This window comes from Zingiber officinale, chromosome 9A, assembly GCF_018446385.1.
Source record: "Zingiber officinale cultivar Zhangliang chromosome 9A, Zo_v1.1, whole genome shotgun sequence".
In the NCBI taxonomy this organism is placed as follows: Eukaryota; Viridiplantae; Streptophyta; class Magnoliopsida; order Zingiberales; family Zingiberaceae; genus Zingiber; species Zingiber officinale.
The window spans coordinates 1761672-1789500 of record NC_056002.1 but is presented as its reverse complement, the minus strand read 5'-3'; the positions used below and the strand labels follow the sequence as shown (position 1 = coordinate 1789500).

General features: G+C 39.8%; 4 protein-coding genes across 4 annotated transcripts; 3 read left to right on the top strand and 1 right to left on the bottom strand.

The window, feature by feature from the left end:
* The first annotated feature begins 1565 nt into the window (after window positions 1–1565).
* On the top strand, window positions 1566–4256 carry LOC122021650 (phenylacetaldehyde reductase-like). The gene is made up of 6 exons (XM_042579796.1): window positions 1566–1779; window positions 1856–2028; window positions 2097–2282; window positions 2362–2524; window positions 3554–3740; window positions 3861–4256. Exons 1-6 carry the CDS (start codon window positions 1671–1673, stop codon window positions 4000–4002), a joined length of 960 nt encoding a protein of 319 aa, XP_042435730.1. The 5' UTR covers window positions 1566–1670; the 3' UTR covers window positions 4003–4256.
* A 2361-nt stretch (window positions 4257–6617) lies between these two features.
* LOC122021468 (uncharacterized protein At5g39865-like) lies at window positions 6618–7438 on the top strand. Its single transcript, XM_042579587.1, has one exon. It carries the CDS (start codon window positions 6618–6620, stop codon window positions 7302–7304), a length of 687 nt encoding a protein of 228 aa, XP_042435521.1. The 3' UTR covers window positions 7305–7438.
* Window positions 7439–8288: 850 nt separating this feature from the next.
* LOC122020180 lies at window positions 8289–12188 on the bottom strand. Its single transcript, XM_042577978.1, has 6 exons — window positions 11978–12188; window positions 11764–11908; window positions 11500–11657; window positions 10016–10100; window positions 9878–9914; window positions 8289–9756 (listed from the first exon to the last, which is right to left on the bottom strand). Exons 1-6 carry the CDS (start codon window positions 12067–12069, stop codon window positions 8441–8443), a joined length of 1833 nt encoding a protein of 610 aa, XP_042433912.1. The 5' UTR covers window positions 12070–12188; the 3' UTR covers window positions 8289–8440.
* A 423-nt stretch (window positions 12189–12611) lies between these two features.
* Window positions 12612–14990, top strand: LOC122020181 (ammonium transporter 2 member 1-like). The gene is made up of 3 exons (XM_042577979.1): window positions 12612–13747; window positions 13825–14110; window positions 14253–14990. The coding sequence occupies exons 1-3, from the start codon at window positions 13106–13108 to the stop codon at window positions 14801–14803; spliced, it is 1479 nt and encodes a 492-aa protein (XP_042433913.1). The 5' UTR covers window positions 12612–13105; the 3' UTR covers window positions 14804–14990.
* The last annotated feature ends 12839 nt before the right edge of the window (window positions 14991–27829 follow it).

Sequence of the window (27829 nt, the reverse complement as noted above, 5' to 3'; positions counted from 1 at the left end):
CGGTAGGATCGGAATAGGATTGGAGCAGAATTAATGAAAGCTTTGAGATGTCATAATTTTTTATTCAGATTGAATCTCAGGACTTATAATATATCAAATCAAAACTCGTTCAGAGATCTTTAATAAATTTCAAAGTTTATCCTTAACCATCTTATTTTAAACTCAAAAAATATCATTTAAATCTATTTCAGATATCTAGAAGATTTTATCTTTTTTTTTTCATCTAGGATTTTAAATTATTTAAATATATGTTTAATTATTTTTGAGTTAATTTTTTATTAATAATATTCTGTTATTTCTTTTTCTCAAAATGATGAGTTTTTGGATGTATATTGTCTAGCATTATGTGGTATCAACCAGTCTTTAGAAAATTATTTTCTACGCTCATATTTGAATCAAAGGATTCAATAACTTCTGTTATCTACCTTAGATGCTTTGTTGATCTTTAAATTTAATTATCTTATGAATCAAAAAAATATTTTTGACATTAAATGTGTTATTATTATGGTATTAATAGAAATCTTTATATTCTTTCATTTTATGATATAAAAATATAAATATTATTAGAAAAATGATAATTAAATTATAAATTAATTTAAATTTGTATATATATAATCTGAAGTGTTAGTATATATATATATATAGAGAGAGAGAAATGATATGCTACGGACCATTATTTACGGATTGCTACGGACTTAATGCCATGTCATTTTTTTATTAAATTTTTATAAAAAATTTTCTCTTTCTTCTTTATTTTTTTTCTCCTCCTGCTTCGTTCGTTCTCAGCTCGTTTCGCCGAGAAGCAGCTCACGTCGCGCGCCCGCCACTCGACCTGCCGTCGGCCATCTGCCCACCGCCGGCGGCCTCCGGCCGCCTGGACCCACCCATACTATAGGCCATGGGGTGAACCCGTCGGGGATCGCGGCATGATTCCGGCCACATCTCTATTCCCGTCGCGATTCCGGCCGTGATTGCGCCGGAATCCGGACGCGCCTTCGTCGGAATCCTGACGCGGGCGCGTCGGGACGCGATCGCGACGGAGGCAGGTGCGGTCGCGATGACGATGGCGCGATCGCGGCCGGAATCCGGCGCCATCGCGGCCGGAATCCGGTCGCTGCCAGACTCCATCCGATTCCCGGCCGGATTTCAACCGGAATCCGGCAGAAATCTGGCCGCGATTTGGCCACCACGCTAGCGACCGCAATCGCGGCCGGATTTCGGCTGGGATTCTGGCTGCCGGCGGGTGGTCGGCGGGTGGTGGGCGGCCGGAGGCGAGGAGGCGGGGTGACCGGTGGGTGGTGCCCGGCCGGCCAGCGGCGAGGAGGGCGGCGAGGTTGGCACATGCACACGGCGACGAGAGAGAGGAGAACGAGGAAGGTAAAAAAAAAAAATCAAAAATATAAAAAAAAAACCAAAATATGCAGGTCGCGGATGAGTCCGCACGCAGAAGTCCGTAATTTAACAAAACTGTATATATATATATAAATGAGTTTTTCATATATAATGAAATTTTAAAGATTTTTAATAGGATAATCGATCCTAACTATCCTGACCCAAGTTGGATAGGTTTGCGATTCTAGCAACTATGATTACGCCTCACCAAAACAGCCTTACGTCTCGCTCACTCGTCGACAGAATTCGCTCTGAAGCGGAGCAGGACGCGAGGAGAAATGACGGGCATTGTTTGCGTCACCGGCGGCAGCGGTTTCATCGGTTCATGGCTCGTCCGTCTCCTCCTCGACCGTGGCTACACCGTCCACGCCACCGTCATGCGCCTCGGTCGGCATTCCTCCTTCTCCGCTTCCTCCTCCTCCTCCTCCTCTTTCACCTTCCTCTTTCCTAAACTCTTCCGCAGGGGACGAGGCCGAGACGGCGCACCTGCGATGCCTCCCTGGAGCCTCCGACCGCCTTATCCTCTTCCAGATCGACCTCCTCGACCCTGACTCCATCCTCGCCGCCATCCGCGGCTGCGCCGGCGTCTTCCACCTCGCCTCGCCTTGCACAGTCAACCGCGTCCAAAATCCGCAGGTCGGTCCCTACCCCTTTCAGATCCCCCTTCTTCCTCGTTATTCTGACCCCATTTTCTCTCTGATCAGAGGGAACTACTAGATCCGGCGGTGAAGGGGACACTCAACGTGCTCCGCGCGGCCAAGGAGAGTGGTGTGTGTCGCGTGGTTGTCACATCGTCGATCTCTGCCATCATCCCTAGTCCTGGATGGCCGGCCGATCGAGTCAAGGACGAGAATTGCTGGACTGACCTTGACTACTGCCGGCAGAAAGAGGTGAGAATTTGAGATCACATCACAAGCCCTAACCCGACAAGCAGATGTTTTACTGCGGTTGTCACCTCCTGCGCTTCAGCTATGGTATCCGGCGTCCAAGACGATGGCCGAGAAGGCAGCTTGGGAATTCGCGAAAGAGAACGGGTTGGATGTGGTGGTGGTCAATCCTGGGACGGTATTGGGGCCGATCATTCCGCCAACGGTCAATGCCAGCATGGCCATACTCGTCCGCCTTCTTGAAGGTAATTGATTATGACCATCACATTATCATTCGCTGATCGTTGTAGTTCACAGATTTCTGACAATGCCCAAAGAAGCTATCTAGCTTTTATACTGCAAATATACTGCACATTGTTCTGTACCAACTTGATACTGGTCCTCCAGTATAATCACCATATGACAAAAAACTATACTAACTCCTCAATGTGTTTTAGGTATGAGAAATATACTATCACTAAATAACATTGGACCAACATGTTAGTGATCTAGTTATTTTGTGTTCCTATGTCTTTTTTCATGGGCTACTGTTTCTGTTTCTATGGCTTTTAGTGTGTATATCTAGTTTCGGTTCTTTTTCACCTCCTTCTAATAAAAGTCCCAAGTTGTCAAATGTCAATTCGTTTCCTTTCCTGCTTTCAGGGGGGAAAGGCAGTTAGTTTCCTTTCCACTAGCCTTCATCTACTATCCAAAGCTATGCAGTTCGCTTGTTCCAGCAAACTGAGGCAGGAGCTATTATATCTGGCTAAGGCCCTCAGGCCTGTTTTTTTAAGGTGGAAAGGGAGTTGTGCTTTTCTTGTTTGAGTTCTATCTCTACTACCTCTTTGACAATTCCTTGCCACCATGTTTAGTAGCAATGTTGTGTTCTCTAGCAAGAGAACTTATGTGCTTGTCATTGAAAAAGAGTTTTGTGGTAGTGATACACGAATACTGTTAACATTTAATAAAAAATAAGTATTAGTAGTGCTTTGTCACATGAACTATGCAATTTTTTTAAGAACTGTTGGATTTTCAAGCTCCTACTCTTCAATTACACATTTGTATATACTCAATGAAAAGTTTTCATATCAGGTTTGTTTTTTTTTTGGGATCCCTCTTTGGAACCTATTCTATTGTTAAGCTTGTCTTTCTTTGACATATTTTAGATGAATTGTAGCTGCTTGGTTAAACATGTCATCACTGGGGAACTTTTGGAGCTTCTTATGTTGCTTATGCTATATCAGTAGTTTTGAATAGTGAATCAGTATGCATTTGTCTTCCTGGTCTGTGTGCAGGCTTGGAAGAAGAGTATCCAGATTTTTATATGGGAGCTGTTCATGTCAAAGATGTTGCTCTGGCACACATTCTAGCATACGAAAATCCTGCAGCATCCGGTAGGCATTTATGCGTTGAATCCATTTCCCACTGGAGTGACTTTGTATCCAAAGTTGAAGAACTTTATCCAGAATTTAAGCTGCCTAGGTACGTTCCATTTCTCCTGTGAAATCAAATCTAATTAAGCAAACTTGTCTCCTTTGCAAGGCGGTTTTTAGCTTCATTATTGCAAACATTTTAATTCCAATCTCTTCTTGGGGTCTACAGATTCCCAAAGGATACACAACCTGGACTTCTGAGAGCACAAAATCCTGCAAAGAAATTGATCGAATTGGGGATGCAGTTCATCTCCATGGAACAAATAATCAAGGATTCAGTGGAAGATCTAAAGAGCAAGGGGTATGTCTGAAAGCTATGCTCTTCAATTCCCTGTGATTTCATACGAAATCATAGCCAATAAATCTACTATCATAAGCTCAGTTTGTAGTAGTTTCTTCCGTGTCATAGTTATGAATTAACTTTATGATTCTAGTTTATCTAGCATCGAGGAATGTTGGTACATGCTGAGTTTTTCGGCTGTAAATGAATAAATGCTCATGAAATGTCTCTATAATAGGTTATTTATGTACGTTAGCTATAAAAATAAATAAGCTTGAATATTAAGGAGCTTGACTCTTTTCATTGACCATAAAAATATTGAATACTTCATGAATAAACTTAGTTTCTAAGTTTTTTTTTATTAACTAGACATTGTAGGCATTGTAAACGTCTAATTTATGAATAAATCTTGAACATTAGTAAATTTCAAATTTAGTTTATTAATTATGAATAAAGCTTCTTAATAATTTATGCTTATTTTTTACAAATTTGTTTAAGGTTCAATCAAGATTATGTTTTTATTAATTTTTATTCAAAACATAAAAAAGTATAATACGTTCTGATACTATTTATATTTATTATCTTAATATTTTAACTTTAATATGATAAATTGAAAAATAATTTTTATACCGAATCATAATTTAATTATATCATATATCAAATTTATCTCGAGTCAAGCTTAAAAACTAAAGTAGATCTAATAATCGTGAATATTGGTAGTTTAAAGTTCATTAAGCTAGATGAGTATGTTTAATTACATTTTGTTATTTTTTTTTTAAAGTTGGCATTGAGTATCCAGTTTGTTGATTAATCCTAAGTGTAATCGATCCGATTGTATAAAAAATTTTCTTTCACTATTAAAATAAATTAAAAAATATTTATGGCTCGTCAATCCAATATTTTTAATCAACCGTTCATGGTAAAGTTATAATTTGATCTTTAAATACCTTGCTAAGCTATTGCTCCGGGAGCCAATTCATTTTCATTCTTGATTAATTTAAGGGCAAGACAAAAAGAACTATAAATATTTACTAATTAAACATAGCCTTATTTTTGACTTTGACATGCATGGTTATATTACTTAAGCCCAAAGCGCACACACTGATCAGTCCCAAGCCATATGTCTCTCGGTTGTTCACAGTATTTTTTTTTTAAAATCTAGTTAAGCTAGTCTTGAGTGACTAATTTCATGAAAATTTTTTACTAGTACTAAGATAAATCAAAAAGTGCTCACGATGAACGATTAAGAGACTGAGTATTCTTTAATTGTGCATTCCATTTGAAATTTTTTTTTTATAAATTTATTATAACTGGAGATCGAATCGTAAACCTAATTAAATTACCGCTACCCAATGCGCACGCAAAGATGAAATATGATAATACATTGCTGGGAGACTGGAGAGCTTCTACCAACTGTACATTCTGCAAACACTTGGAACCTTTGCTTTTACAGGAAGAACCAGTCGAGTACATAAATCATGCTCCTGCTGCCGCAGCAGGACTTAGGGTTGAAGGAACATAAAGGTGCGTAAGTTGCCCCGGGCCACGGTGCAACAAGCCGCTTAACTAATTTCTCAAATATTTATTATTTGAATCTAATCAATTATGATTATATTTTCTGTTAAATACGTTAACTATTGAGAGAAGTTACTCGTGCTTCTAGATTGATCTGATAGCTCGCCTGTGGAGTTTGATCATCCACTCCGGAACTAATTGGAGAGGAGGCTCTAAACACCTGAATTATTAAAAAATAATAAAGTTGTATAAGTTATTTAAATTAAATCAACTATTTGGTAGGATATCAATTTTTTAATTACAAGAGACTGTTAAAATAAGGGTAATTTGCATGCAACCCTTAATCATAAATTCAATTTTTCTTAAAATGAGTATAATTTTTCTTAAATTTAACACATTAAATTAGAATTCAGTATATTTTCTATCAAATTGCGCACGACTCTTTTTCCATTTTAATTAGATGAAAAATATACTAGATTTTTTTTAAATGATACTCAATTAGATAGAAAATATACTAGATTTTTTTTGAATTGTGCTGAATTTAGAAGGAATTATATTAGGTAGGAAAAAAGTCATGTTTAATTTGATAGAAAATATACTGGAATCTAATTTAAAGTGTCAAATTTTAAAAAAAATTATACTTATTTTTAGATTTTTTTATACCTAAAAAATATGAAGGGCTAATTTTAATAGAAATATACTGGATTCTTGTTTAAAGTGCTGAATTTTGATATAAATATACTGGATTCTAGTTTAAAGTGCTGAATTTAAAAAGAATTTTATTTATTTTTTGACTTTTTGTATAAAAAATTTGAAGGATAATTAGATAATGATATTTACATGAGAAGTTGAAATAAATAAAATTTTATATGGAGGGAGTGAAAATAAAATTTTTTAAATATAGGAACTACCGTTATGATGGAAAAATTTTCTTAAATTTATCGTTAAAATAAAGAGAGTTTTAAGAGAGAAAATTAAAAGTTTCCAACAATTAATAAAAAAAAACAAGTGATGAAGGGGAAGTAAACAACTACTAGTAAACTAAAAAAAATAAATAAATAAAATTATTATTTTTTTCTTATTTTTAGTGAAAGAGAACGAGGTCACCCCTCGTCTTTCTTCTTCCTCCTGATGAGGCGGCGGTGGTCGAATACCTCTCGATCCGGCGGCGGCGGGAGCAGCGGTAAGTTCTCCTGCCCTACTCTCAAGGACCTCGAGGCCCTCCTACACGACGACCTCGCCGACTCCCCTTGCCGAGTCCTCCACCGCGCCCGCCCCGCCGTTCGCGCGATCCGCTCGATCCCTTCCTCCTCCTCCTTCTCCGCCGATCCCCTCGACCGCCGCCGCCGCCGCATCGTCCTCTACTTCACCTCCTTAGGCGTCGTCCGGCGCACCTTCGACGACTGCCGCGCGGTCCGCTCCGCCCTCCGCAGCCTCCGCGTCGCCGTCGACGAGCGCGACGTCTCCGTGGACGCCCGATTCCGTGCGGAGCTGCAGGCGGCTTTCGGCCGCCGCTTCAGGCAGCAGCACGTCGCCCTTCCCCAGGTCTTCCTCTCCGGCCGCTGCCTCGGGGGCGCCGACGAGATCCGCCGCCTCCACGAGTCCGGCGAGCTCAGGGCCCTGGTGGAAGGAATCCCCTCGGCTCCGACAGCGCCCTGCGGGGTCTGCGGCGGCGTGCGATTCGTGCTCTGCGCGACCTGCAGCGGGAGCCGCAAGCGATGGTGGTGGGGCAGCAAGGGCGGCGGATTCCGGGCTTGCGGTGAGTGCAACGAAAACGGACTCGTGCGCTGCCCCGATTGCTTCCCAGCAGCCGTCTGATCCAGATTGCACGGCTCTGCTTTTTTGGAACAACATAAACAATCTTTTTTTTTTTTGAAAAAATGAACAATTATAATTTTACATGATTGTAAATAAGGCATGCGAAATTAAAGAAAATTTTCTAATGTTTTCCATGGCTTCGTTCCAAACCAATCGAACCTAACTTTTCTCTTGAATATTTTACTAGATCAAAATTCAATGGGTTCCTATCCAACTGTAGGAGATTTTTGTTTTCTCTTGTCCCGGAGTTACAGTGTTATGATAAGATAGTGTATCCGCGATTCGAATCTTAATTATAATGTATTTATAGAAATTTTTTCTTTAAATGAGAGACATAATCAAAAGATATTAATGTTATATGTTGATTTTTTTTTTTCAAATAGGGAGTGCAATCAAAAGATACTGAGTTTATGAATTGTCGCCGTGTGTGCTTCTCGATTTTTTATTTTGATAATTGATGAAAAATTTTTATGGGACTAGACTGGTTATCTCTTAGATAGTAAATTAACTGTGATTATTATTTTTTTTTATAAGAGATTGTTTTTTCGTTGATTAAGATTTGGACAAGGTATTGGTTTGTGAAAGAGACGAGATCTGGGCAATAAATTGGGCATCCAATGACTCTCTCCGGGAGATTTAATACGCTGGATTCATCCCAAATGATTTAAGGAGTACGATGAGATACGAACAGATAATTATAAAGGATATTTTTCAAGAATATTTTATCCTAATATAACAACTCTTTTATATATGGAAAGACATACCTAAGTAGGTATTTTATATAGGTTGAGAATTGATTTCAAAATATATTAGAATAAGCACCCATGTGCCAAACGTTGATTAACTATATGTGGGCAAATACTATTGCAGGAGAGAAACAGGATTATATCACTACAACAAAAAGCAATTCGTTGAAAATTATAAATTTGTAATTCTAAGTTCCGTTATAATTTTCAACTCTAAATTCCGAATAAGTTGTAAGAGTTTCCAACAAAACCAGGCCAGGATGACAATGTATCGAACAAAGAGCAGATTACAAATCAGTTTCCAATTTCTTTGCAAAGAACTTTGAAGCAAAAACTGCACCATCACAGACTTCACAAAGCCCAAATAATTACATCATAAATGGAATATCATCAGAAGTCTAACGGCTTCCCAAACAAATCGTTGATCTCGGCCATGGCCTCCTTGGTGAAAATGGTTGGCTCAAACAAACCACCATTTTCACCCAAGTCATGTGGGATACTCGTCGAAGCATTTCCTTTCGGGTCATCTAATTCATCGTCGGCCAGTATAAAGAATCCGTCAGAAGTTGGTTTATTGTCCAAAGAAAGAAACCCTTTCTCCTTTTGTTTGCTGCTTTCGATGTTGAATGTCTCTCCTATGCTATCGTCTGCCAATATAAAGAATCCATCAGATGCTGGTTCCTTGTCTCGAGATACAACTCCTTTCTTCTTTGGTTTGTTGCACTTGGAATCTGATGGCTCCCATAAGCCTTCATCCACAAATATATAGAATTCATCGGATTTTGGCTCCGTAGCTAAAGTTACAATTGCTTTCTTCTTAGGTTTGCTGCCCTTGAAATCCAATGGTTGTCCAAACATGCTGTTTATATCATCCATTGCCTCCTTCAGGTTGATAGTCGGATCCAGCAAACCATGGTGGCATGCATTTTCCACTTTAGACTCGTCAAGAACAGTTGATCCAACAAATCTGTGAACAGTCTCTTCATTGAAACCTGATATGGTCCTCGTGGAAATGCTATAAGCCGTTGAATCAATTTGTTTCTTAGGAACATTAATGTTGTTCGGTGGCTTAAATTCCTTGGAGTGTCTGTGAATCACATCATCATCTTCATCATCGGCCAAAATTTTGAATTCCACATGCTTATCGGACTTGAATTTTGAAAGTTCAACGCCACATTGATCACTGTTGGGGAATTGAGAAGGGTGTTTTGGCACATCACTAGTGTCTTCGTCTATGAAGACTTTAAACTCATTCTTCTGACAAACAGATTTTGATTTACTTGATCTTCTTTTAACCATGATATCCAGAGGCTCTTGAAACATGTTATTGATCTCACTCATAGCCTCCTTCATATTGATGGTGGGGTCTACAAGTCCATGATGACAAGCGTTTTCTGCTTCAGACCTTCCAACAATTGCAGAATCAACAAATTTCACCACTACTGTGTCATCAGTGTTATTTGGAATGTGATTTTCTGAATGAGCATCATCACATTTCTTAGAAGACGTTTTTACAACGGCTGATTGTTGAATTCCATGCTTTGATTCCAAATTTGTAGAACTATCTTGTATAGATTTTGAATGTCCTATTATAATATTGCTGCCGGTAATATTTCCTTTGTCTGAAAGGCCTTTACTGTGGTTCGGTATCTGAGAATTCCTCTCTGCAACTTTGTCATCAACTATTTTTATGTTTTCTTTATTCCCTGCAATATATTACCCTAAGTTGCATCAACAAACTGGCAATATTTGGAAAGATAAATTACCTCCTTAGAGAAGCGCATTTTGGCCAATATACTGGTCAGAAAGAGTTTTTGACGTGAGTACCTTTCAAACTTAAACATCCTTTCTTTGAGATCACTTCCTGTATTTGCAGTGAAATATAAGCAGCTGGAAACACATGGGTAGCAAAAGGGAAAAAACAACCAAGAGCAAGAAATGAGTAGTTAGTGATTGAGAAGGTACTTTGGCTTTTCTTTTTTTATACAATTCCATCCGCTGAACAAACTCTCCGTATGTCTTTTGTAGTTCATTGATAGGCTCTGCAAGGCTACATAAAATATGCCTTTCAACATTTTGCACAACCAAATTCAGCAAACTGAAATGAAAAACATAGACCTTGAAATTTGCATTGTTCAATAACTTGCCTCTCCTTGCTATTGTAATTCTTCGAAGAACTCCTCAAACACTCAAGGCTCAATCACACAACTTTAAAGATCTAATGATCCTATATATCCATTTATATGACAGAGACATTACGATCACTAACCTATGTTACCATTGCAATAATATTCATCTTTCAAGTGAATGTTGATCTCTTTGTTTTTTTTTTGAAAAAAAAAAATCTAAGCTAATATGAATCTTTTAGACCATATGGCCCTAAATCTTTTTATGTTACATGTTCGAATAATCATGTATTTGATTCTCATGCACATGACAACTTGGTTGAAAGGCAAGCTTAATAACAAATCAGTACTGTCAATAATCTAGCAATCTATGAAATGCACAATTAAAGTTATTAGGTATAGGCATTGTTAGTAGAAAAAAATCACTAACATGGTAAAGAGTTCAGTATATTTTATGAAGATCTTTTGTGTGACCAATTGTGTTGGACCTTTTGTACATTAAAAATGGGAAGCATGGGGGTCACGAATTTAATTAGCAGTAAACAACCTTGAATACCAACCACTTAACAAAACAAGAAGCACTTTTCTTCTTAAGAAAATACAAGTTATTTCTCACCTTATCTTACCCTACTTCATCTGATGATAAACATGGTAACTTTTTGTTACTGTCTGAATCGAAGAGAACTTTATGTGAACTCATGAAATAAAGAAATGAGAAGAAATCTATTTCAAAAATGTCATGTTTCACTAATTCCAGTTAAGAATCATGGTTTTGAATTGCGTAATTTGCCACACATTGTCAATGGTACCTTGAGCAAAATTTTCCAAATTCAGGTTACAGTGATTGCATATTTATCCAAAAGAGAAAAATAAACTAGTTTCTAATCAAAGTAGATACAAACAGCTTCTTGAGTAAAATTTTACCAAATTCAGGTTACACTGATTGCATATTTAGCCAAAAGACAAAAAGAAACTAGTTTCTCATCAAAGTAGATACAAACAGCTTCTCACATAGTAAATGCTGATAGATTGATATAGGAACATAGATATATATTACGTGTAGTGATCAGAAACCACCAAATAAAATGTTCAATCCATTCATCTGAAAAACTATGACAGAAGTTGAATTGACATACCAAAATTTGGAATTAGATAATGAAATTTGAAGGATGACAACAATCTTAAATATTCCAGCTTTCAACGATTAAAGACAATTAAATATATTAGTTAATGAACAACTGAATTCCAGAAAACAAAAAAGAAAAAAAAAAAAAGAGCAAAGCAATAAGCCATCATAATATCACAAGGAAACTAGACTCTTACTTCTGGACACCTAGACGGTACACTTTCTCAGCTTCATCGAATTTCTTATGCTTCTCATAGTACAAAGCATACGCCAAATAAAACACAGCTCGCTTCAACCCAATTTCGTTCTTCTCCATCTTCCTCAAAAGCACTTTAGCATCGTGCACATAATCCATCTAATACATGTCATATAAATACTCATTACCGCATGAACCACTGTAACCAGCAGAAAAACTGTAATCTCTCCCTTCACCCCCAAAACAAAAAAAAAGGTCGCCTTACCAGTTCGATCCAGATGCGGAGGTATCGAGAATCATTGCGGTACCTTCGGTCAGTTTCAAACTCCTGGGCGCACTTCTGCAGGAATCTGGGGAGCTTCTCCTTCAAGATCCGAGGGGGAAAAGTCTCCCTCATCCGCCGAATGCCACTGCTTGGATGCGTTAACAATTAGAATAAACACGACACACATTCTTCTTCCAGAGTTGGGATCTCTTACTGAATCCAAGGCCGAAGCGGATCGCCGCCCTCGTAGCTCTTGATGTCGGAGACGATCGAGGAAAGGAGCTGCCTCTGGAAGTCGTCCGCCATGATTCGGACAGAGGGAGAATGAGGTTTTCAAAATTTTTAGGGGGCAACTCGCGGGCCGTTCCAGTATTGGGCTTTCTTTTTCGGCCCAACAACTTAGAGCTCCTATTAAATCTATATGACAATGATTAATGACTCGCTTAATTAGGCTTAAGATATGCGGCCTTTCAATTAGCCACGAGGCGCTTAAATTTGGTAGATTCTGACGTTGACTTTCTATATATTTTCTTATTCCAGAGCGACGCTGATGGAAGAAAAGTCCAAGTTAACACGAAGCTGTTGAAAGAAAAGTCCAAGTTAACTTGCGTCTCCGGTTTGTCAAGTCAAAAGGTAATTCGTCACATGCATTCCCATGCCGGATCCGTACTGCCTTATCTTCAATTCGCGCAACGTGGATGGCGTGAATCCCGCTGCGAACGCGCACTGCGAAGCCACGCGGAAATTTATTAATGCGACTTGGAAGGCCGGAGGGAACCTGTGCATTAAAAAGGCCGGTGAGCCCAACCACTTGGACAACGCCTGGAAATCGACAGACAACTAAGCTAACGTTGACCTCTCTGCTGTCTTCAAAGAGCTTGCTAATTAATTACTGTTAATTAAAATCTAGAAGCCTGCCTGCCTGCCTGCCTGTTTGAAGGCTAATAACGTCCGCTAAGACACACAGTGAGTTAACATTTAAATAGGTCGGCAATTGAGTTGATTCCTTTCCGTAATATTAATTATTTTCCTTTTTCTGATTCATGATGTTTTCCGGATGTTCTTGGAATTGGATATCCTCAACGGCACTGCGCCGCCAAGTGTGTCCGTGTTGGCCACCTTCCGAGAATTTTCCATTAACGAGTCACAATTTCATACTTAATTACCTTTTTTTATTTGAAGTTTTTCTTCGACCGAGTTTGTTTATTGATAAATGAGTTAAAAGTGATCTGCGATTCTTGTTGTTGGTTGAAATCTTCGTCTCTGTTTGTGGCGAATCCGTAGATCGGGTGCTCGATTACTTGCCTTTTCTTGATTTCTGCCACCGGCGGCGGCGGAGGAGATGGCGACGCCGCTGGCGTACCAAGCGTCGCTGCCGGCGTCGCCGGAGTGGCTGAACAAGGGCGACAACGCGTGGCAACTGGCGGCGGCGACGCTGGTGGCGATACAGAGCATGCCGGGGCTGGTGGTGCTGTACGGCAGCATCGTGAAGAAGAAGTGGGCGGTCAACTCTGCGTTCATGGCGCTGTACGCCTTCGCCGCCGCGCTGATCGTGTGGGTCATCGTGGGCTACCGAATGGCCTTCGGCGACCGCCTGCTCCCCTTCTGGGGCAAGGCCGGCCCCGCCTTGGGCCAGCGCTACCTCATCCGCCGCGCCTTCCTGCCGGCGACGCCGCACCACTACAGCGACGGCAGCCTGGAGACCCCCATGGTGGAGCCGTTCTACCCTCAGGCCTCCCTCGTCTACTTCGAGTTCACCTTCGCCGCTATCACCGTCATCCTCCTCGCCGGCTCCGTCCTCGGCCGCATGAACATCAGGGCCTGGATGGCCTTCGTCCCCCTCTGGCTCATCTTCTCCTACACCGTCGGCGCCTTCTCCCTCTGGGGCGGAGGCTTCCTCTACCACTGGGGCGTCATCGACTACTCCGGCGGCTACGTCATCCACCTCTCCTCTGGCATCGCCGGCTTCACCGCCGCCTTCTGGGTAGATATCAACCATAATCAATTAACCATGATTACCTGCTCGATTCTTAATCGATTCTGAACTCATGAAATCGATAGGTCGGGCCGAGATTGAAGAGCGACAGGGAGAGGTTCTCGCCGAACAACATACTGCTGACTCTGACGGGGGCGGGGCTCCTGTGGCTGGGCTGGTCGGGGTTCAACGGCGGCGCTCCGTACGCCGCGAACATCACGTCGTCGATGGCGGTGCTGAACACGCACGTCTGCGCCGCCACCAGCCTGCTCACGTGGACCTGCCTCGACTGCGCCTTCTTCAAGAAGCCGTCGGTCATCGGCGCGGTGCAAGGGATGATGACCGGCCTCGTCTGCATCACTCCCGCCGCAGGTCCTAATTCTTTGATAATATTATTATTTATCTATGTTGGAGATCTATGATAGATTGTACTATATATCGATCATTAATTTGTTGAATTAATGTCGATCGATAGGGTAATTTATTTGGCGTAACAGGATTTTTTGATTAACAGGATTGGTGCAAACTTGGGCGGCGATGGTGATGGGGGTGCTCGCCGGGAGCATCCCCTGGTTCTCCATGATGATCCTCCACCGGAAGTCTCCTCTGCTGCAGCGCGTCGACGACACGCTCGCCGTCTTCCACACCCACGCCGTCGCCGGCCTCCTCGGCGGCCTCCTCACCGGCCTGCTCGCCGAGCCCGCGCTCTGCCGCCTCATCCTCCCGGTGCCGGGCACCAAGGGCTTATTCTACGGCGGCGGCGTCATGCAGATCGTGAAGCAGGTAGTGGGCGCGCTGTTCGTCATCGCCTGGAACCTCGTCGCGACCACGGCCATCCTCCTCGTGATCGCGAAATTCACGCCGCTGCGAATGCCGGACGACCAGCTCATGATCGGGGACGACGCGGCGCACGGCGAGGAGGCGTACGCGCTGTGGGGCGACGGCGAGAGGTACGACGCCACGCGGCAGGACACGCCGGCGGCGGCCGGGGGCAGGGATGAGGCCATGCGCATGCGCTCCGTAGGCGAGTTTAATGGAGCCAGAGGAGTAACCGTCCAACTATAGCCGTTGAATTTACTTGTAAAAATAACTGTTTCTTTCTTAACTTTTTTTTTCCCCCCTCTTTTTAGCTCATCATGATTCAATGATGTTGCTTTGTTTTGTTTTGGAAGATTGAGATTTAAGAGCGATCGCCGCCTCTCTCTCTTGTAATTCATAGATTGTACGGAGGACGAAGAAGTCATTAATTCAAGGAAGAAGACAATGTATAATTATGCAAGTTGGAAGATGAGACTTGTCATGAAAAAACCAATAAGACTCTTTTGGTCCAAAGTGGTATTCGCAATCACATAATGGCTCTTAAAAGATTATAATACAAAGCATGCGCTCACATCGATGAACAGCACAAGTCAAATAACTCAACTTCTGATCGCCTACAACTTTTGACCTAAATTGTGGTATCTGGCTTCTGAGGATAGATTACGAAGCCTTTATTGATCATAGATTGATTCTATACATTTTGTTTGTAAAATAAAACATCGTTCTGTTGTCTAATTTTCAAAGAAGAAAAAGAAAAACTTAAAAGCTCTGTCAAACTTCAATCACATTCTTCTCTTCCTCCTCTTCTTCTTCCCTTCTGTTTTTTTCTTTCTTCTTCCGTCCATCCCTGACTGCTGCCACTGCTTCACTGCGACTGCCACTGCCAGTTCTACAAGAAATAACTTGCACGCTTACGTACTCGAGCTTCCTCCTCCTCACTATTCATAACCGACGTACCCTCCTCACCTGCTTCTCCTCTCTCTGCCAACAATTAAAAATTCACAATTTTAGTGGCTAAGATCTGGTTCTCCATCAAATCACAACCTAATGTTTGATCTGAAATGGCAACAGCACGCTGCTGTGTTCGGCTCGCGCTGCTACGAGGAAGAAGGAGAGGAGAGGAGAGGAGAGGAGAAGAAGAGAGATAGAAGTAATGATGCATGGCAGAAACTGGTAAAAGCAGAAGCAGCCAAATCCAATCCATCAACTTCAGCTTCTCTTTTCATTCAATAGAGCAGAGCAGAGCAGAGCAATGCTCTGTTTCGTCAACACTGTCCTTGTCTTATACTTGTTAAAATTCATGACTCATATTGGTTATGGAAGGCTGACAAGATGAATGAGAGGGAAGCAGAGATGAATAGGAAATTTCTTGTGCAGGAGAATGAGTGTGTGGAGAAGCGCGATGTGGATGACGACTCGAACAAGATTTGATGTGGAATATATCGACAAATATAGAAGTTTATTTCAGTCTCGGGATGGACATCTACTGGTCTTCATCACTGAGACCGTGCACCTCTCCTCATACTTTATTTATATCGTACCTGATGTTGCTAATTATCATAAACTTTCTGACTTGCCACTTCGCTGTTTTTTCCGACAGGTTAAATCATCATCAGTCGGTCTATTCATTGTTCTTCTCGCTAAAACAACTATGTAATGATCAAGCTCAAACCTTTATACACGTTAAATCCGTCAGAATGATGTGCAAACAAGGAATCAAGACAATGTGTGTGATTAATATTTTTATGATAAAAAGGATAGTCATCATTTGTTCAAGTGCTTGAGCTCATGAATATATCTAGTTTGATTATGAGTTTGGGCATCCATTTTCAGAGTGCAAAAGTTCAGTGATCTTTACACTCATCAGTCAACTCTGAAGACTAGCAACTTATTCCTAATTACCTCATCCAAGAGTCACGAAATCAAACGACAAACAAAGAAAAACAAAAACTAGAGATAAAAAAGGTCTCTCAAACACTGTCACCCCTGATGCCCCAAATCTTAGAACTGTTGTGCGAGTACAACTACACGAACAGGAGAGCATGAAAACCCGAGACACAGTCAACTAAATAAAATATATTTATAAAAAATAAGAACACTTCTTTTAGAGATTAACAGATCTTCAATTCGAAGCAGTTTTTTCTCAGGGTAAAGAAAAGCCAATATAATCTTCCATAGAATTTCTCATGTCACTAAGCTATCATGTCAATATTATTGCACGAGTAGATTGGAGCATATACTATTAGTATATTTTAGTGACAACTCTGTATCTCTCACTCACACCAAAACCCTGGCTAGGTTTTCCTTCCTGATCGATAGAACCCTAGCTAGTAACAACCATATCTGTTGCCAGAATCACTGACCCCCTATATTATACCTACGATCGATCGATCGATCGATGTTTTTGCATGACAAGTGCACTCACTTTTTGGTGCATGCTTACCTTCAATTCTTCTATATGTATCACCCACACTCAAGGTTCATCCTTACATTTCTTCCAAAGTTCCACTGCTTTCCGGCCACTCGTTCATTGATTAGATATTCCCCATGGATCCATTTGCAAACAACCACCACCACCACCAGAGCTTCCATGTCATGGAAACGCTCTTCCATAATAACCAATTGTCAATCCAACAATGCCCCCCTCCCCCTCCTCCTCTTCCTCCTCGTCCTGTCAACGGTGAAAAGAAAAGAGGAGGAGGAGAGAAGAGAGGAGGAGGGGTAAAGCTGTCGACGGATCCGCAGAGTGTGGCGGCGCGGCAACGGAGGCACCGGATCAGCGACCGGTTCAAGATGCTGAAGAGCTTGGTGCCCGGCGGGAGCAAGATGGACACGGTGTCGATGCTGGAGGAGGCCATCAACTACGTCAAGTTCCTCAAGGCCCAGATTTGGCTACACCAAGCCGCCCTGATGCAGCATCACCCTCCTCCTCCTCCTTCTCCTCCTCCTCCTACCGTGCCATCGCTTTCTTTCGATGAGCATGAGTACGAACGCTTAGTTTGTGTCTCGCAGTCGGTCGTCTCTGCTCCATCGTCGTATCGAACGCTGCCTATTGGCGGCGGCGGCGGTAGTGGTGCTTCTGGTTCCTGGCTACTGCCGAGTGACGACGTTGACGAGCAGATGGTGCTGATGGAAGTAGAGCACGAGCCGCGGCTGCCTGAAGAAGCTGATCTCGATTGTCTTCCTCCTTTTCCATGAAGACGCTGATCACTAGATTCTAGCTCCTACTTATGATATCTATGGATCTGTAGAACGATAGATTATATACAGTTTGGTAGATTAATCACTGACAACTGAAATATGATGATGATGATGATCAGATGGAGGAACCAGTAATGAGGACTCTATGCCTAGCATGGAAATTTAAATTATATATGCTTCAGTTAATTATAGATTTTGTATCGAGATTGCTTCTTCGATCCAGCATGAATCAACCAAACATAAATATATCTGTATAGATTAGCTCAACTATTTCACCGTACGTGGTTGTTTGGCTAGCTCTTTCTTCATGTTCAAACTATTTCAACATTTTTTTTTACTGAGTTCATCGTATAATAGTGTTGTATTTAGTTTTTTATTACATTTTTCTAGCTGTGTGCTATTTATATTTTTCTAGTTGAATTAGCACTTTAATTCATAAAGTTGTTAAGGATAAAATTCCATCCTTTTGGTATATAGCACATCTTAAAAAGGAGAGTTTTTAAGATATGCACTTAAAATTTCAAGAGTCTTTTCATTTAAATATTTTAGCATTTTAGATTGGATTCAGCTATCTATTACACTTATACATTTTAAGTGATTTTCCAATTTAGATTTGATTGGAATCTTCCTTTGACTTTCAAAAAAGATTGAATTTATATTAACATATTTTTAATCCATCATCTAGGTATGTCTTTAGTATTTAAATTTATATAGCTTGAATTTAGCAGTGATTGTTAAAGAAGATTGTCTAAACCTTTATCCCAGCAACTTAAATGATAGTGACATATTATCGCATGTAATGATGAAGAAGAAGACTATAGTAGTCTTCATGGCCTGGTAGCCTTTTCCATGCATAGCCTATATATAAATTTTATTTGGAGAAAATTAAAAGATTATTATGTTTAATAATCAAAACAATACCTCGTGTGAGATCCTATTCAACTAAGTTGACACTGATCAACAATATATCTACGACATTAAATTATATCATCCATTATTGAAGATATGATCTTATATAAATAAATTTGGCATCCGATGCACCTTTGTATGTTGTCTTGTTCAAAGTTGAGATGTCTTCTTGGATTAGACAGTTGCTAGTATATATATATAGTGGTATTGTTATTATGAGATATGAGAGTTAAATTCTGACTAGTAGTTGAGTGTTTGTCCTTTTCCATGTGCTATTCAACTGTCTAATATTAGTAGTCACTCATGATTTTTATCTTTCGTCTTAGCCAGTGGACGGGTTGGCGGAAACTTTGGGACGAGCGAATCATCTTTTGCCACCTTATTCACAGTTGAGAATCTTCAGGCACACAATTTATTCACTGTGCTCCTTCATGCCTCTTTATTTTTCATTATAGGTTAATTTATGACATTACGATAATATTATTATGATGATGACTAGAAAGGAAAATTGAGGAGAAGACAAGAAGATAAATCATTAAAAATAAAGAAAAATCCATTGTGCTCTGGGTTTTACTTAAAAAAATAAAACTTTATTAAAAATATAGAATAATCCCTCAAACAGTTAAACATGCTGCTTATATAGACAAAACCTAATTCATAAATACTCAACATACCAAAAATACCCTAAATATCATAAAATAGATATTACTAAAAATAAAAAAAAAAGATATTTGGATTCTCCGAAAAGGCCATAAATGATATTTTTGGAGGTCCAAAACTTGGGGTTACGGGTTTCCTATAACAAATGTAGATCTCTAAATTCTGGACCTCCAAAAATATAGTAAACCATTGCAAAAGTTATAATTTGTTAAAGAGTATATTAGTAAGAATATAGTAAACCATTGCAACTTTAGGGCAAGTAAAGGAGTGTACAAACCTATATTAGTAAGAATATCCTTACACCATTGCAAACATAGTATCGGGTTACAAAGTGAGCCACATTATTGGTTAACTTGGGCCAATAAAAGTCAGCAGAGATAATAGTCAATGTCTTGTCTCAATGGAAGTGCCCCTCGTTATGAAGTTCACTGATAATTTGCTGTCTCAATGAACAATTTGGAACGCACAATTATAATATACGAAATAGATAATCATTATGTAAAATAAAATCTTGGTGGCGATCATCATGTGCCTCCTGAATTATCCTTCCAAATGAATGGTCAGTTGTGTACATATCTACAAAAACCTCAAACCATGTAACTTTGGTACTCATGGCGGTAAGTAATGATGAGCAATAGCTCAAGGCATTTGTGACACTACTTAGGCTCTCGACCTGGTGTTTCAACGTAAACGTGAACTCCGATAAATAAGTCACCTATTTGGCATGCCTCTTACTTAGCTTGTGTTAACGATTGATATAATTCAAGGCTTTGTGATCAGTAAATAGGATGAACTTCTTCTGTACTAGATAGTGACCTCAATGTTTCATGGACTAAACAATGACAAAGAACTCCAAGTCATAGATAGAATAATTCTATTTAAATTCGAATAGCTTCTCACTAAAGTAAGCAATTGGACGTCCAGACTGATTTAGAACCCCCTTATACCAATGTTAGATGCATCACCGGTAACCTATTGAAAACTAGCTTCTAATTTTTTTGACCACTTGAAATCTTGTTCCATGAAGCACTCGGTGATGAATGCAATCATAGTGCTAAAATTTTTGATAAACCGATAGTAAAAAGAAGTCAAGCCATGGAACCTTCTAACATTGTTCAAGGTCCTCGGCTAAGGCTACTCTGAGATTGCATCTATCTTTATTTGATCTGCGTGCACGCCACAATAAACCCAATAAAGCCAAGGAAAGTTATCGATGTACTAAGAAATAACACTTCTTCTTATTGACAAATAAACACTCCGATTTCACCTTTTCAAAATCATCACAGAGGCGATCGAAGTATGATTCCCATGTCAGACTATAGATGAGAATGTAATCAAAGTAAACCATCACAAACTTTCCCATGAAAGGCAGCATGTTATGGAATATATGTACTGACTTTTCCATGTTATGTAGTAAGAAAATGGATGTCAAAATGTGACAGTAGGGCATGTGGATCTCAAGGGACGTGACTAGTAGTAGATGCATGAACATTGTTATGGAATATATGTAATGCTATATCGATGTCTAAGCGGTGGCATAATGCATACAGGAAAAAGGAATGTGAATGTCGCATCTTCGGGACATCCCGAGATGTGATCGGCAAAATGCATGCTGTCAGAACTCTGTACATAACATAGTCCTGAATCCTAAGGGAGAGTGACCTGAACTCAGTCAGGATCTTTGGTCTCTCCTCCCCAAAGAAATACATGTAGATGATGTCTAATGTGATGTGGGAATAGGGGTCACCAAATGGCAAATCTCTAGCCGGGTAACACAAAAAGGGGCATGCAAATGATCTAAGCTCTGGACTAGTGCAAATCAAAGAAGGGGTAAACTGGATATCCTGTCCACCAACTCTGGTGGAGTAGGTCAGATCGTCAACCTTCTCGAGATTGTTGAAGAACTGAGCACATAGGTCCTGATTTACTGCATGACTGCAATAAACTAGTTTACTAAGTTGATAGTGCTCTATCATCTGGACCGTAGGCTGACAAAATTGAGCAAAAAATGTCCTATTCAAGTATCGAGGTTTAATAGTGGTAAACTTATGTCTAGTGAACTCAATCCTATGCCGCTCTGAGGGGAACCTAGGATCTGTGGAAGGTATGCTAGTAGGGGCAAGATCAATGTTTCGGCATTTCCTATTTTGATTTAAGCAATTCATACAGAAACGAAATAAACAAAAGTGATATATACGAACAATAGATAGGTCCAGATTATACCTAGAAGGCATTCTGAGGTGTTAACGGAGGTAGAGGGCAGAAAACAGGGGAGGAAGGCGCCTTGGATCGTTGGTGTTCGGCGAGAAGAAGATTTGCAACGAACTCTCTATTTGCTGCATATGTCAGCATTGAGGGCGCCTTCAAGCTCTTTGAAGGTGCCTTCAATGTCGTGTTTAGGGCGCCTCGGACTCGATCCGAGGCGCCTTAGTGGATTTCGGCGGAAACTTTCGCGCCAATCGTGGAGGGCGCCTCTGCCATAGCATAGGCGCCTACATTCGACACTTCCAGTGTGATTAAATTTAAAATGAATTTTTAAATAAGTCTTAAAATGAATTTTTAAATACGTTCTAAAAGAATTTTTAAATAAGTTTTTTTAAAATAATTTTTAAATAAGTTTATAAAAGAATTTTTAAATAAGTTTGTTTAAAAGAATTTTTAAATAAGTTTTTTTTTAAAAGAATTTTTAAATAAGTTTTTTTTAAAAAAAAATTAAATAAGTATTTTTTTAAAAAAAGAATTTTTTAATAATTTTTTTTTTAAAAATAAATAAGTTTTTTAAAAGAATTTTTAAATAAGTTTTTAAAAGAATTTTTAAATAAGTTTTTTTTAAAAAAAGAATTTTTAAATAAGTTTTTTTTAAAATAATTTTTAAATAAGTTTTTTTTAAAAAAATTGTTAAATAAATTTTTTAAAAAGAATTTTTAAATAAGTTTAATTTAATTTGATTTTAATTAATTTAATTTAATCCTTAGTCATCTCACCCGATCTAAATTTTTCAATCAGAGAAATCTTATAATTTTGTAAGATGAATTAGGTTCAATTATAGGGTTTGATTTAACTTTGTGTTAGATTTAGGTTTAGCTTTGGGCTCAATAAATAGACATTCTTTGGATAAACTTCTGGGCTATGGTGTGTCACCTAGACTTCACTAGAATAAACATGCCTTCGAGGTTTTCCAAATAGTTTTATCCACTGAACTTACTACAAAACCTTGGTCTAACTGGTTATGATCCATAAAGGGTAGCTTCGGTTAGTTCCACTTGGCCAAATGCACCAGGTCGAAGCCATATCTTCCTAGACATGCATAGACTAAATTTTCCTAACGTACTATCATCCAAAATTTCACCAGTACCATAGATCAAATTAAACTTGTTCCCTTTCTAATTAGTCCTAATTACCCTGTCGAGGTAGCTTGGTTTGAGTTACCCTACTGGGTAGATTAGTTTTGGAGGTGCCAACTATTCTAGAGTCTTCTCCTACATTATTGATAATTTTATAAATTAGATTTGAGTTATATTCCTTTAATGGTTAATTAAATTTTTATTATTATTTTATTTATTTATTAAGATGATTTTTCTATTTGCTCCCCCTGGATCATAGCCTCGATATGGTATATCAAGGTAATGTACTTGATCCTTGGGGACCCAATATTGACCGAGTCCAACTTAATTAACTAAGTTAGACTTAGGTACCCATACTTGGACTATTTTACTATTCGATCTGTTCACTAAAGATAAATAAGATCGAAATTTCCTTTTTTGCTTTGAATCCTAGTCCGGATCGATTGTAAACGACTTTCTATTTTCCAAGAATCAAGTCAAGATTCTTGGAACCCAGTGTAAATCGTTTCAATATAATTTTCAAATCCTTGACTTGACTTTTCAGGCTGGAATTCTCTTCCTTAAGTTTTTGGACTTGAGTTAAGATTCCAGTCTGAACTGGGTCAGTCAAGGATTCGGTATTAGTCGCTTCTTTAAGGGATGTTACCTCCTTTAGAAGCGACTTGATCCGAACATTGGACTTAGCTACTTTACGCATTAAATAATTAATTAAATTGTATAAATGACATTTATTTACAGAGGGGTTTGGCCCTTCGAAAATGGATACGGATTCATGGCTTCTCTCGGCCTCGGCTTCCGATTCATCCTCGCTTCCAGATTCGTTGGTGTAGTCCCGGGCCGTCAACGCAAGAAAACTTGCCTGCTCGAGTTCTTTGTCGTCGGATTCCACGGAAGAAGACTCATCCCAAGTCGCCTTCAGGGTCTTCTTTCTTCTTGGTTTCTTTGGATCCTTCTGGTTCGGGCAGTTCACCTTGATGTACCCCTTCTGATTGCACCCGTAGCATGTCACCTCGAACTTTACCTTTGCTTGGGCCTCCTTGAATTGAATTGCCTTTTTGAGGTTCTTCTTGTTGAAGCCTTTCTTTTTCTTGTAGTGCTTCTTCACTAGGTTGACGAGTTCGGCAGTGAGTTCGTCGTCGTCGTTGTCTGAATCTGGTTCTTCTTCTGACTCTGGTTCGATTCTGTGCTTTGATTTTGACTCGCGTGTTTTTCCTGTACATGCAATCAAAGCCAAACCTTTCTCGGTCGGACGTGAGTTAATCTGTTCATGAAGTTCAAACTCAGCAAACAATTCATCTAATTAATAACAGAAAGGTCCTAAGAGACCTTGTAAGCATCTACCATGGATACCCACAAGGCATTTCTCGGAAAGACGTTTAAGGAATACCTGATTGCATCCCTGTTGTCTACCTTTTGCCCGATCGCATGTAGCCCGTTGAGTAGATCTTGTATCCAAGCGTAGAGTTGGGTAGCCGTCTCACCTTCCTGCAATTTAATATTATATAACTCATTAAATATTAAGTCCCTTTTACTCACCTTTGTGTCAGATGTTTCTTCATGAAGTTCGATCAGCTTCTCCCACAATTCCTTTGCGTTGGAAAAAAGGCCGACGCGGTTGAGTTCCTCCTTTGTTAGTCCACACTAGAGGCAAGTTGCTCTAGCATTTGCTTCCACCTTCTTGATTAATGCTGGATCCCAGTCTTCGCAGAGTATTGGTTTGTCGTCTCCATTAGTCGGTAGTTCAAACCCAGTATTGACGATCATCCACATCTCGAATTGAATCTTCAGAAAATTCTCCATTCTGCCCTTCCAGTAACCGAAGTCTTCTCCGGTGAAGAGCGGGGGATGGACAGTGATGTAGCCTTCTTGTTCGGCCATTTAGAGAATATGCACAATAAAAAAACAAAAAGATATCCCAGGACTTGATCCTGGATTAGTAGTGTGGTATGGAAATAAGAATAAATTGCGTTCTCGAATGGTGTTGCACCAACTTCGAGAAAAGAATACGATTACAAAAAAAAATAGATCAGAATGTAGCAATTATGCTAATTCTAATGGACTCCGAAAACTAAAAAGTACCACGAAAAGAATGCTTGATTGGTGGTTGCACCAAATCAAAGCTACCCCGCTCTGATACCAATTGTTGGATCGAGATCGCGCTAGAGGGGGGGTGAATAGTGCTCATGGTTTTCACGCGTTTCGGATTCGAAAAACTCGACGAGTGAGTAGTGGAATAGAAAGAAATAACAAACACACACAAAGACACCAAGGGTTTACTTGGTTCGGAACTTAGGGCGACTCCTACTCCAAGGCCCGCGATCGTTGATCGCTTTTCGGTGGGAAACAACTATAAAATCAATAAGAGTATAATAAGTGTTTACAATTAAATGTACTGAAAAGAAAACTTATATCGACAACTAGAGATGAAGAAAACGCAGCTTCGGGTTGTCGGGTACTTGCAACAGCACTTCTGGGTCATCTTGTTAGCAGCACACGAGAGAAGGTCACTCTAGAATTGATTGATTCAAGTTGCTGCTCGAACACCCCTTTTATACACTGCTAGAGGCACCTCAAACCTCATCCAAGGCGCCTCCAAGCCTCCCGAGTCAGCCGCGTGGATCAGCGCAGAAATCTTCGTCACTTATCCTACTTGAGGCGCCTCCATGGCCAGTCCAAGGCGCCTCCAAGCCCTGGTCCAAGGCGCCTCCAGCTCCTCTTCGCAGCCAACTTCTATTTTGCATCAGAGGCGCCTCCAAGCTTCATGGATGCGTCTCGGACACTGTTCATCCGAGACTTAGTTTGTTCCTTTTGTGCCTGCAAGACACGTTAGTCCCAAAACAACAACATATCCTGCAAGACAAAGTTAGAACGAATATAAACATGATAAATCAAGTGATCGACAGTCATCGGACTGTCCGGGTCTGACTTCAGATTTCCGACCGAAAACCCTAGGTCGACCCGACGCCTACTGTCCCCTCTACGGGGAATGCGTCCTCACCTACTCCCCTCAGGAGAGGTTACCTGATATCAGTCCGGTCCTCCAGACCGGCTGGACTTTCTGTCTATGGTTATCACCCCCTTAGGATCTAAGGTTACCACCCCCTAGGGTTTTTTTTCCACCTAGGGTTACCTCCCCCTAGGACATAAGGTTACCCCCCCTTAGGATTTTCAATACCTAGGGTTACCACCCCCTAGGACCTAAGGTTGCCGCTCCTTAGGATTTTCCTCCACCTAGGGTTACCACCCCCTAGGACCTAAGGTTATCACCCCTTAGGATTTTCACCTTGCCTAACAACAGCTAGGACTTTTGCATAAGAACACTTAGGACTTTTCTGCAATCTCCATCAGACATATTAGATCACAAATAAGCTTAACTTTGATTCCTTTGCCATTATCAAAACTTGGGTTCGATCGTCGGATGCTTCCCGCACCAACAGTGTGTGCTCTTAATCATGATATAATAACAAACATATATACTCAATATTTATTTCTTTAATTTATCAAAGGGTGTGATTTAGTTCGATAAATCAATAGGACCGATAAGTTGGGAAACTATATTATTTATATGGTGTGTTGTTGATTATACAATGAAACTGTGCCCTAGTAATTTAGGTTGATAATGTCCCCAAGAGGAGCTCATAAGGATTGTCATGTAAATCCTGCAGGTTAACTTAGTCCGACATGACAATAAGGTTGAGTGGTACTACTCTTGGAGTTAGATATTAATTAAGTGAGTTGTCAGTAACTCATTTAATTAGTGGACATTCGATATCTTAAACACAGGGAGATTAACACACTCATAATAAGAAGGAGCTCATATAGTAATATGAGATTGGTGCGGTAGTTCAATAATAACTCTTTAGTGGTATGAGTTATTATTGATGAACTCGAGTTGGGTGTTCGGGGCGAACATGGGAAGCTCAAGTTCATCGGGAGACCAAAACTAATTTCTCCTCTCGATCCCTGTCGTAGCCTCTTATTTATAAAGTCTTATACCCATCTAAACCCACCTTCTTACCCAACCCAAGGTGGTCGCCCAAGATAAAGCTTGGATGAGTTGAGGTGTGGTCCGCCCTAGCTTGGAGCCCAAGCTTAGGTGGCCGACCACATAAAAAATAAAAAGGAGTTTATTTTAAAATCTTTCCTTATGTAGAAGTCATGGTTTTAAAAGAGAGTTTAAAATTTAAATCTTTCCTTTTATAGCTTTCTACAAAAGATTAAGAGAAAGGTTTGATATCTTTCCTTATTTGTAGTTAAAAGGAAGATTTTAATTTTTGATAAGACTTCCCTTTTTTGTAATCATCCTCATGATTCTAAAAGAGAGTTTTAAAATTAAATTTTACCTTTGATAGTTTCTACAAAGAATTAAGAGAAAGGTTTGATATCTTTTCTTATTTGTAGATTGAAGGGAATATTTTAATTTTGGAGAAAACTTTCCTTATTGAAATCATCCACATGTTTTAATAGAGAGATTTTAATTTATAAAAGTTTTCTTTTATAACCAACCATAAAGGGAATTTTTTAAAAGAGAAATTTTTATTTTAAAAATTTCTGGAAACAAATTAGGAAGTTTTAATTTTGTGTTTAAAACTTTCCTTGTTTGGAGGATTTGAGGTGGCCGGGCATTAATAGAAGAAAAGGAATTTTTTTATTAATTAAATTTTCCTTTCAATGGCAAGGAAAATAAGTAAGTTTTTATTAAAACTTTCCTTATTTGCCAAGACCAAGGAATATAAAAGAGATCAGGGTAGAGGTGCCTCACCTCACAATAACATATGATCTAGTATTCCTCTCTTCTCTTCCTTGGTGGTGGTTGACCCTTTCTTCCTCCTTTTCTCCTATTCTTCTTCCTTATGTGGCCGGCGACATCTTCATCTCAAGGAGCTTGGTGGTGGCCGGATCTTGTTAGAGAAAGAAGGAGAGATAGGAGACTTTGTTTCTTAGCATCCCTTGGAACTTGGTTGGTGGTCGAAACTTGCTTGGAGAAAAAAGAAGCTTGGGTGAATTCTCGTCTCGGTAGATCGTCACCCACACGACGTCCGAGATAAGAAGAGGAATACGACAGAAGATCGTGAGGTCTATAAGCTACAAAAGGTATAACTAGTTATTAGTTTCCACATTATAACTAGTTCATCTTTTTGTTTAGATCTTGAAATAT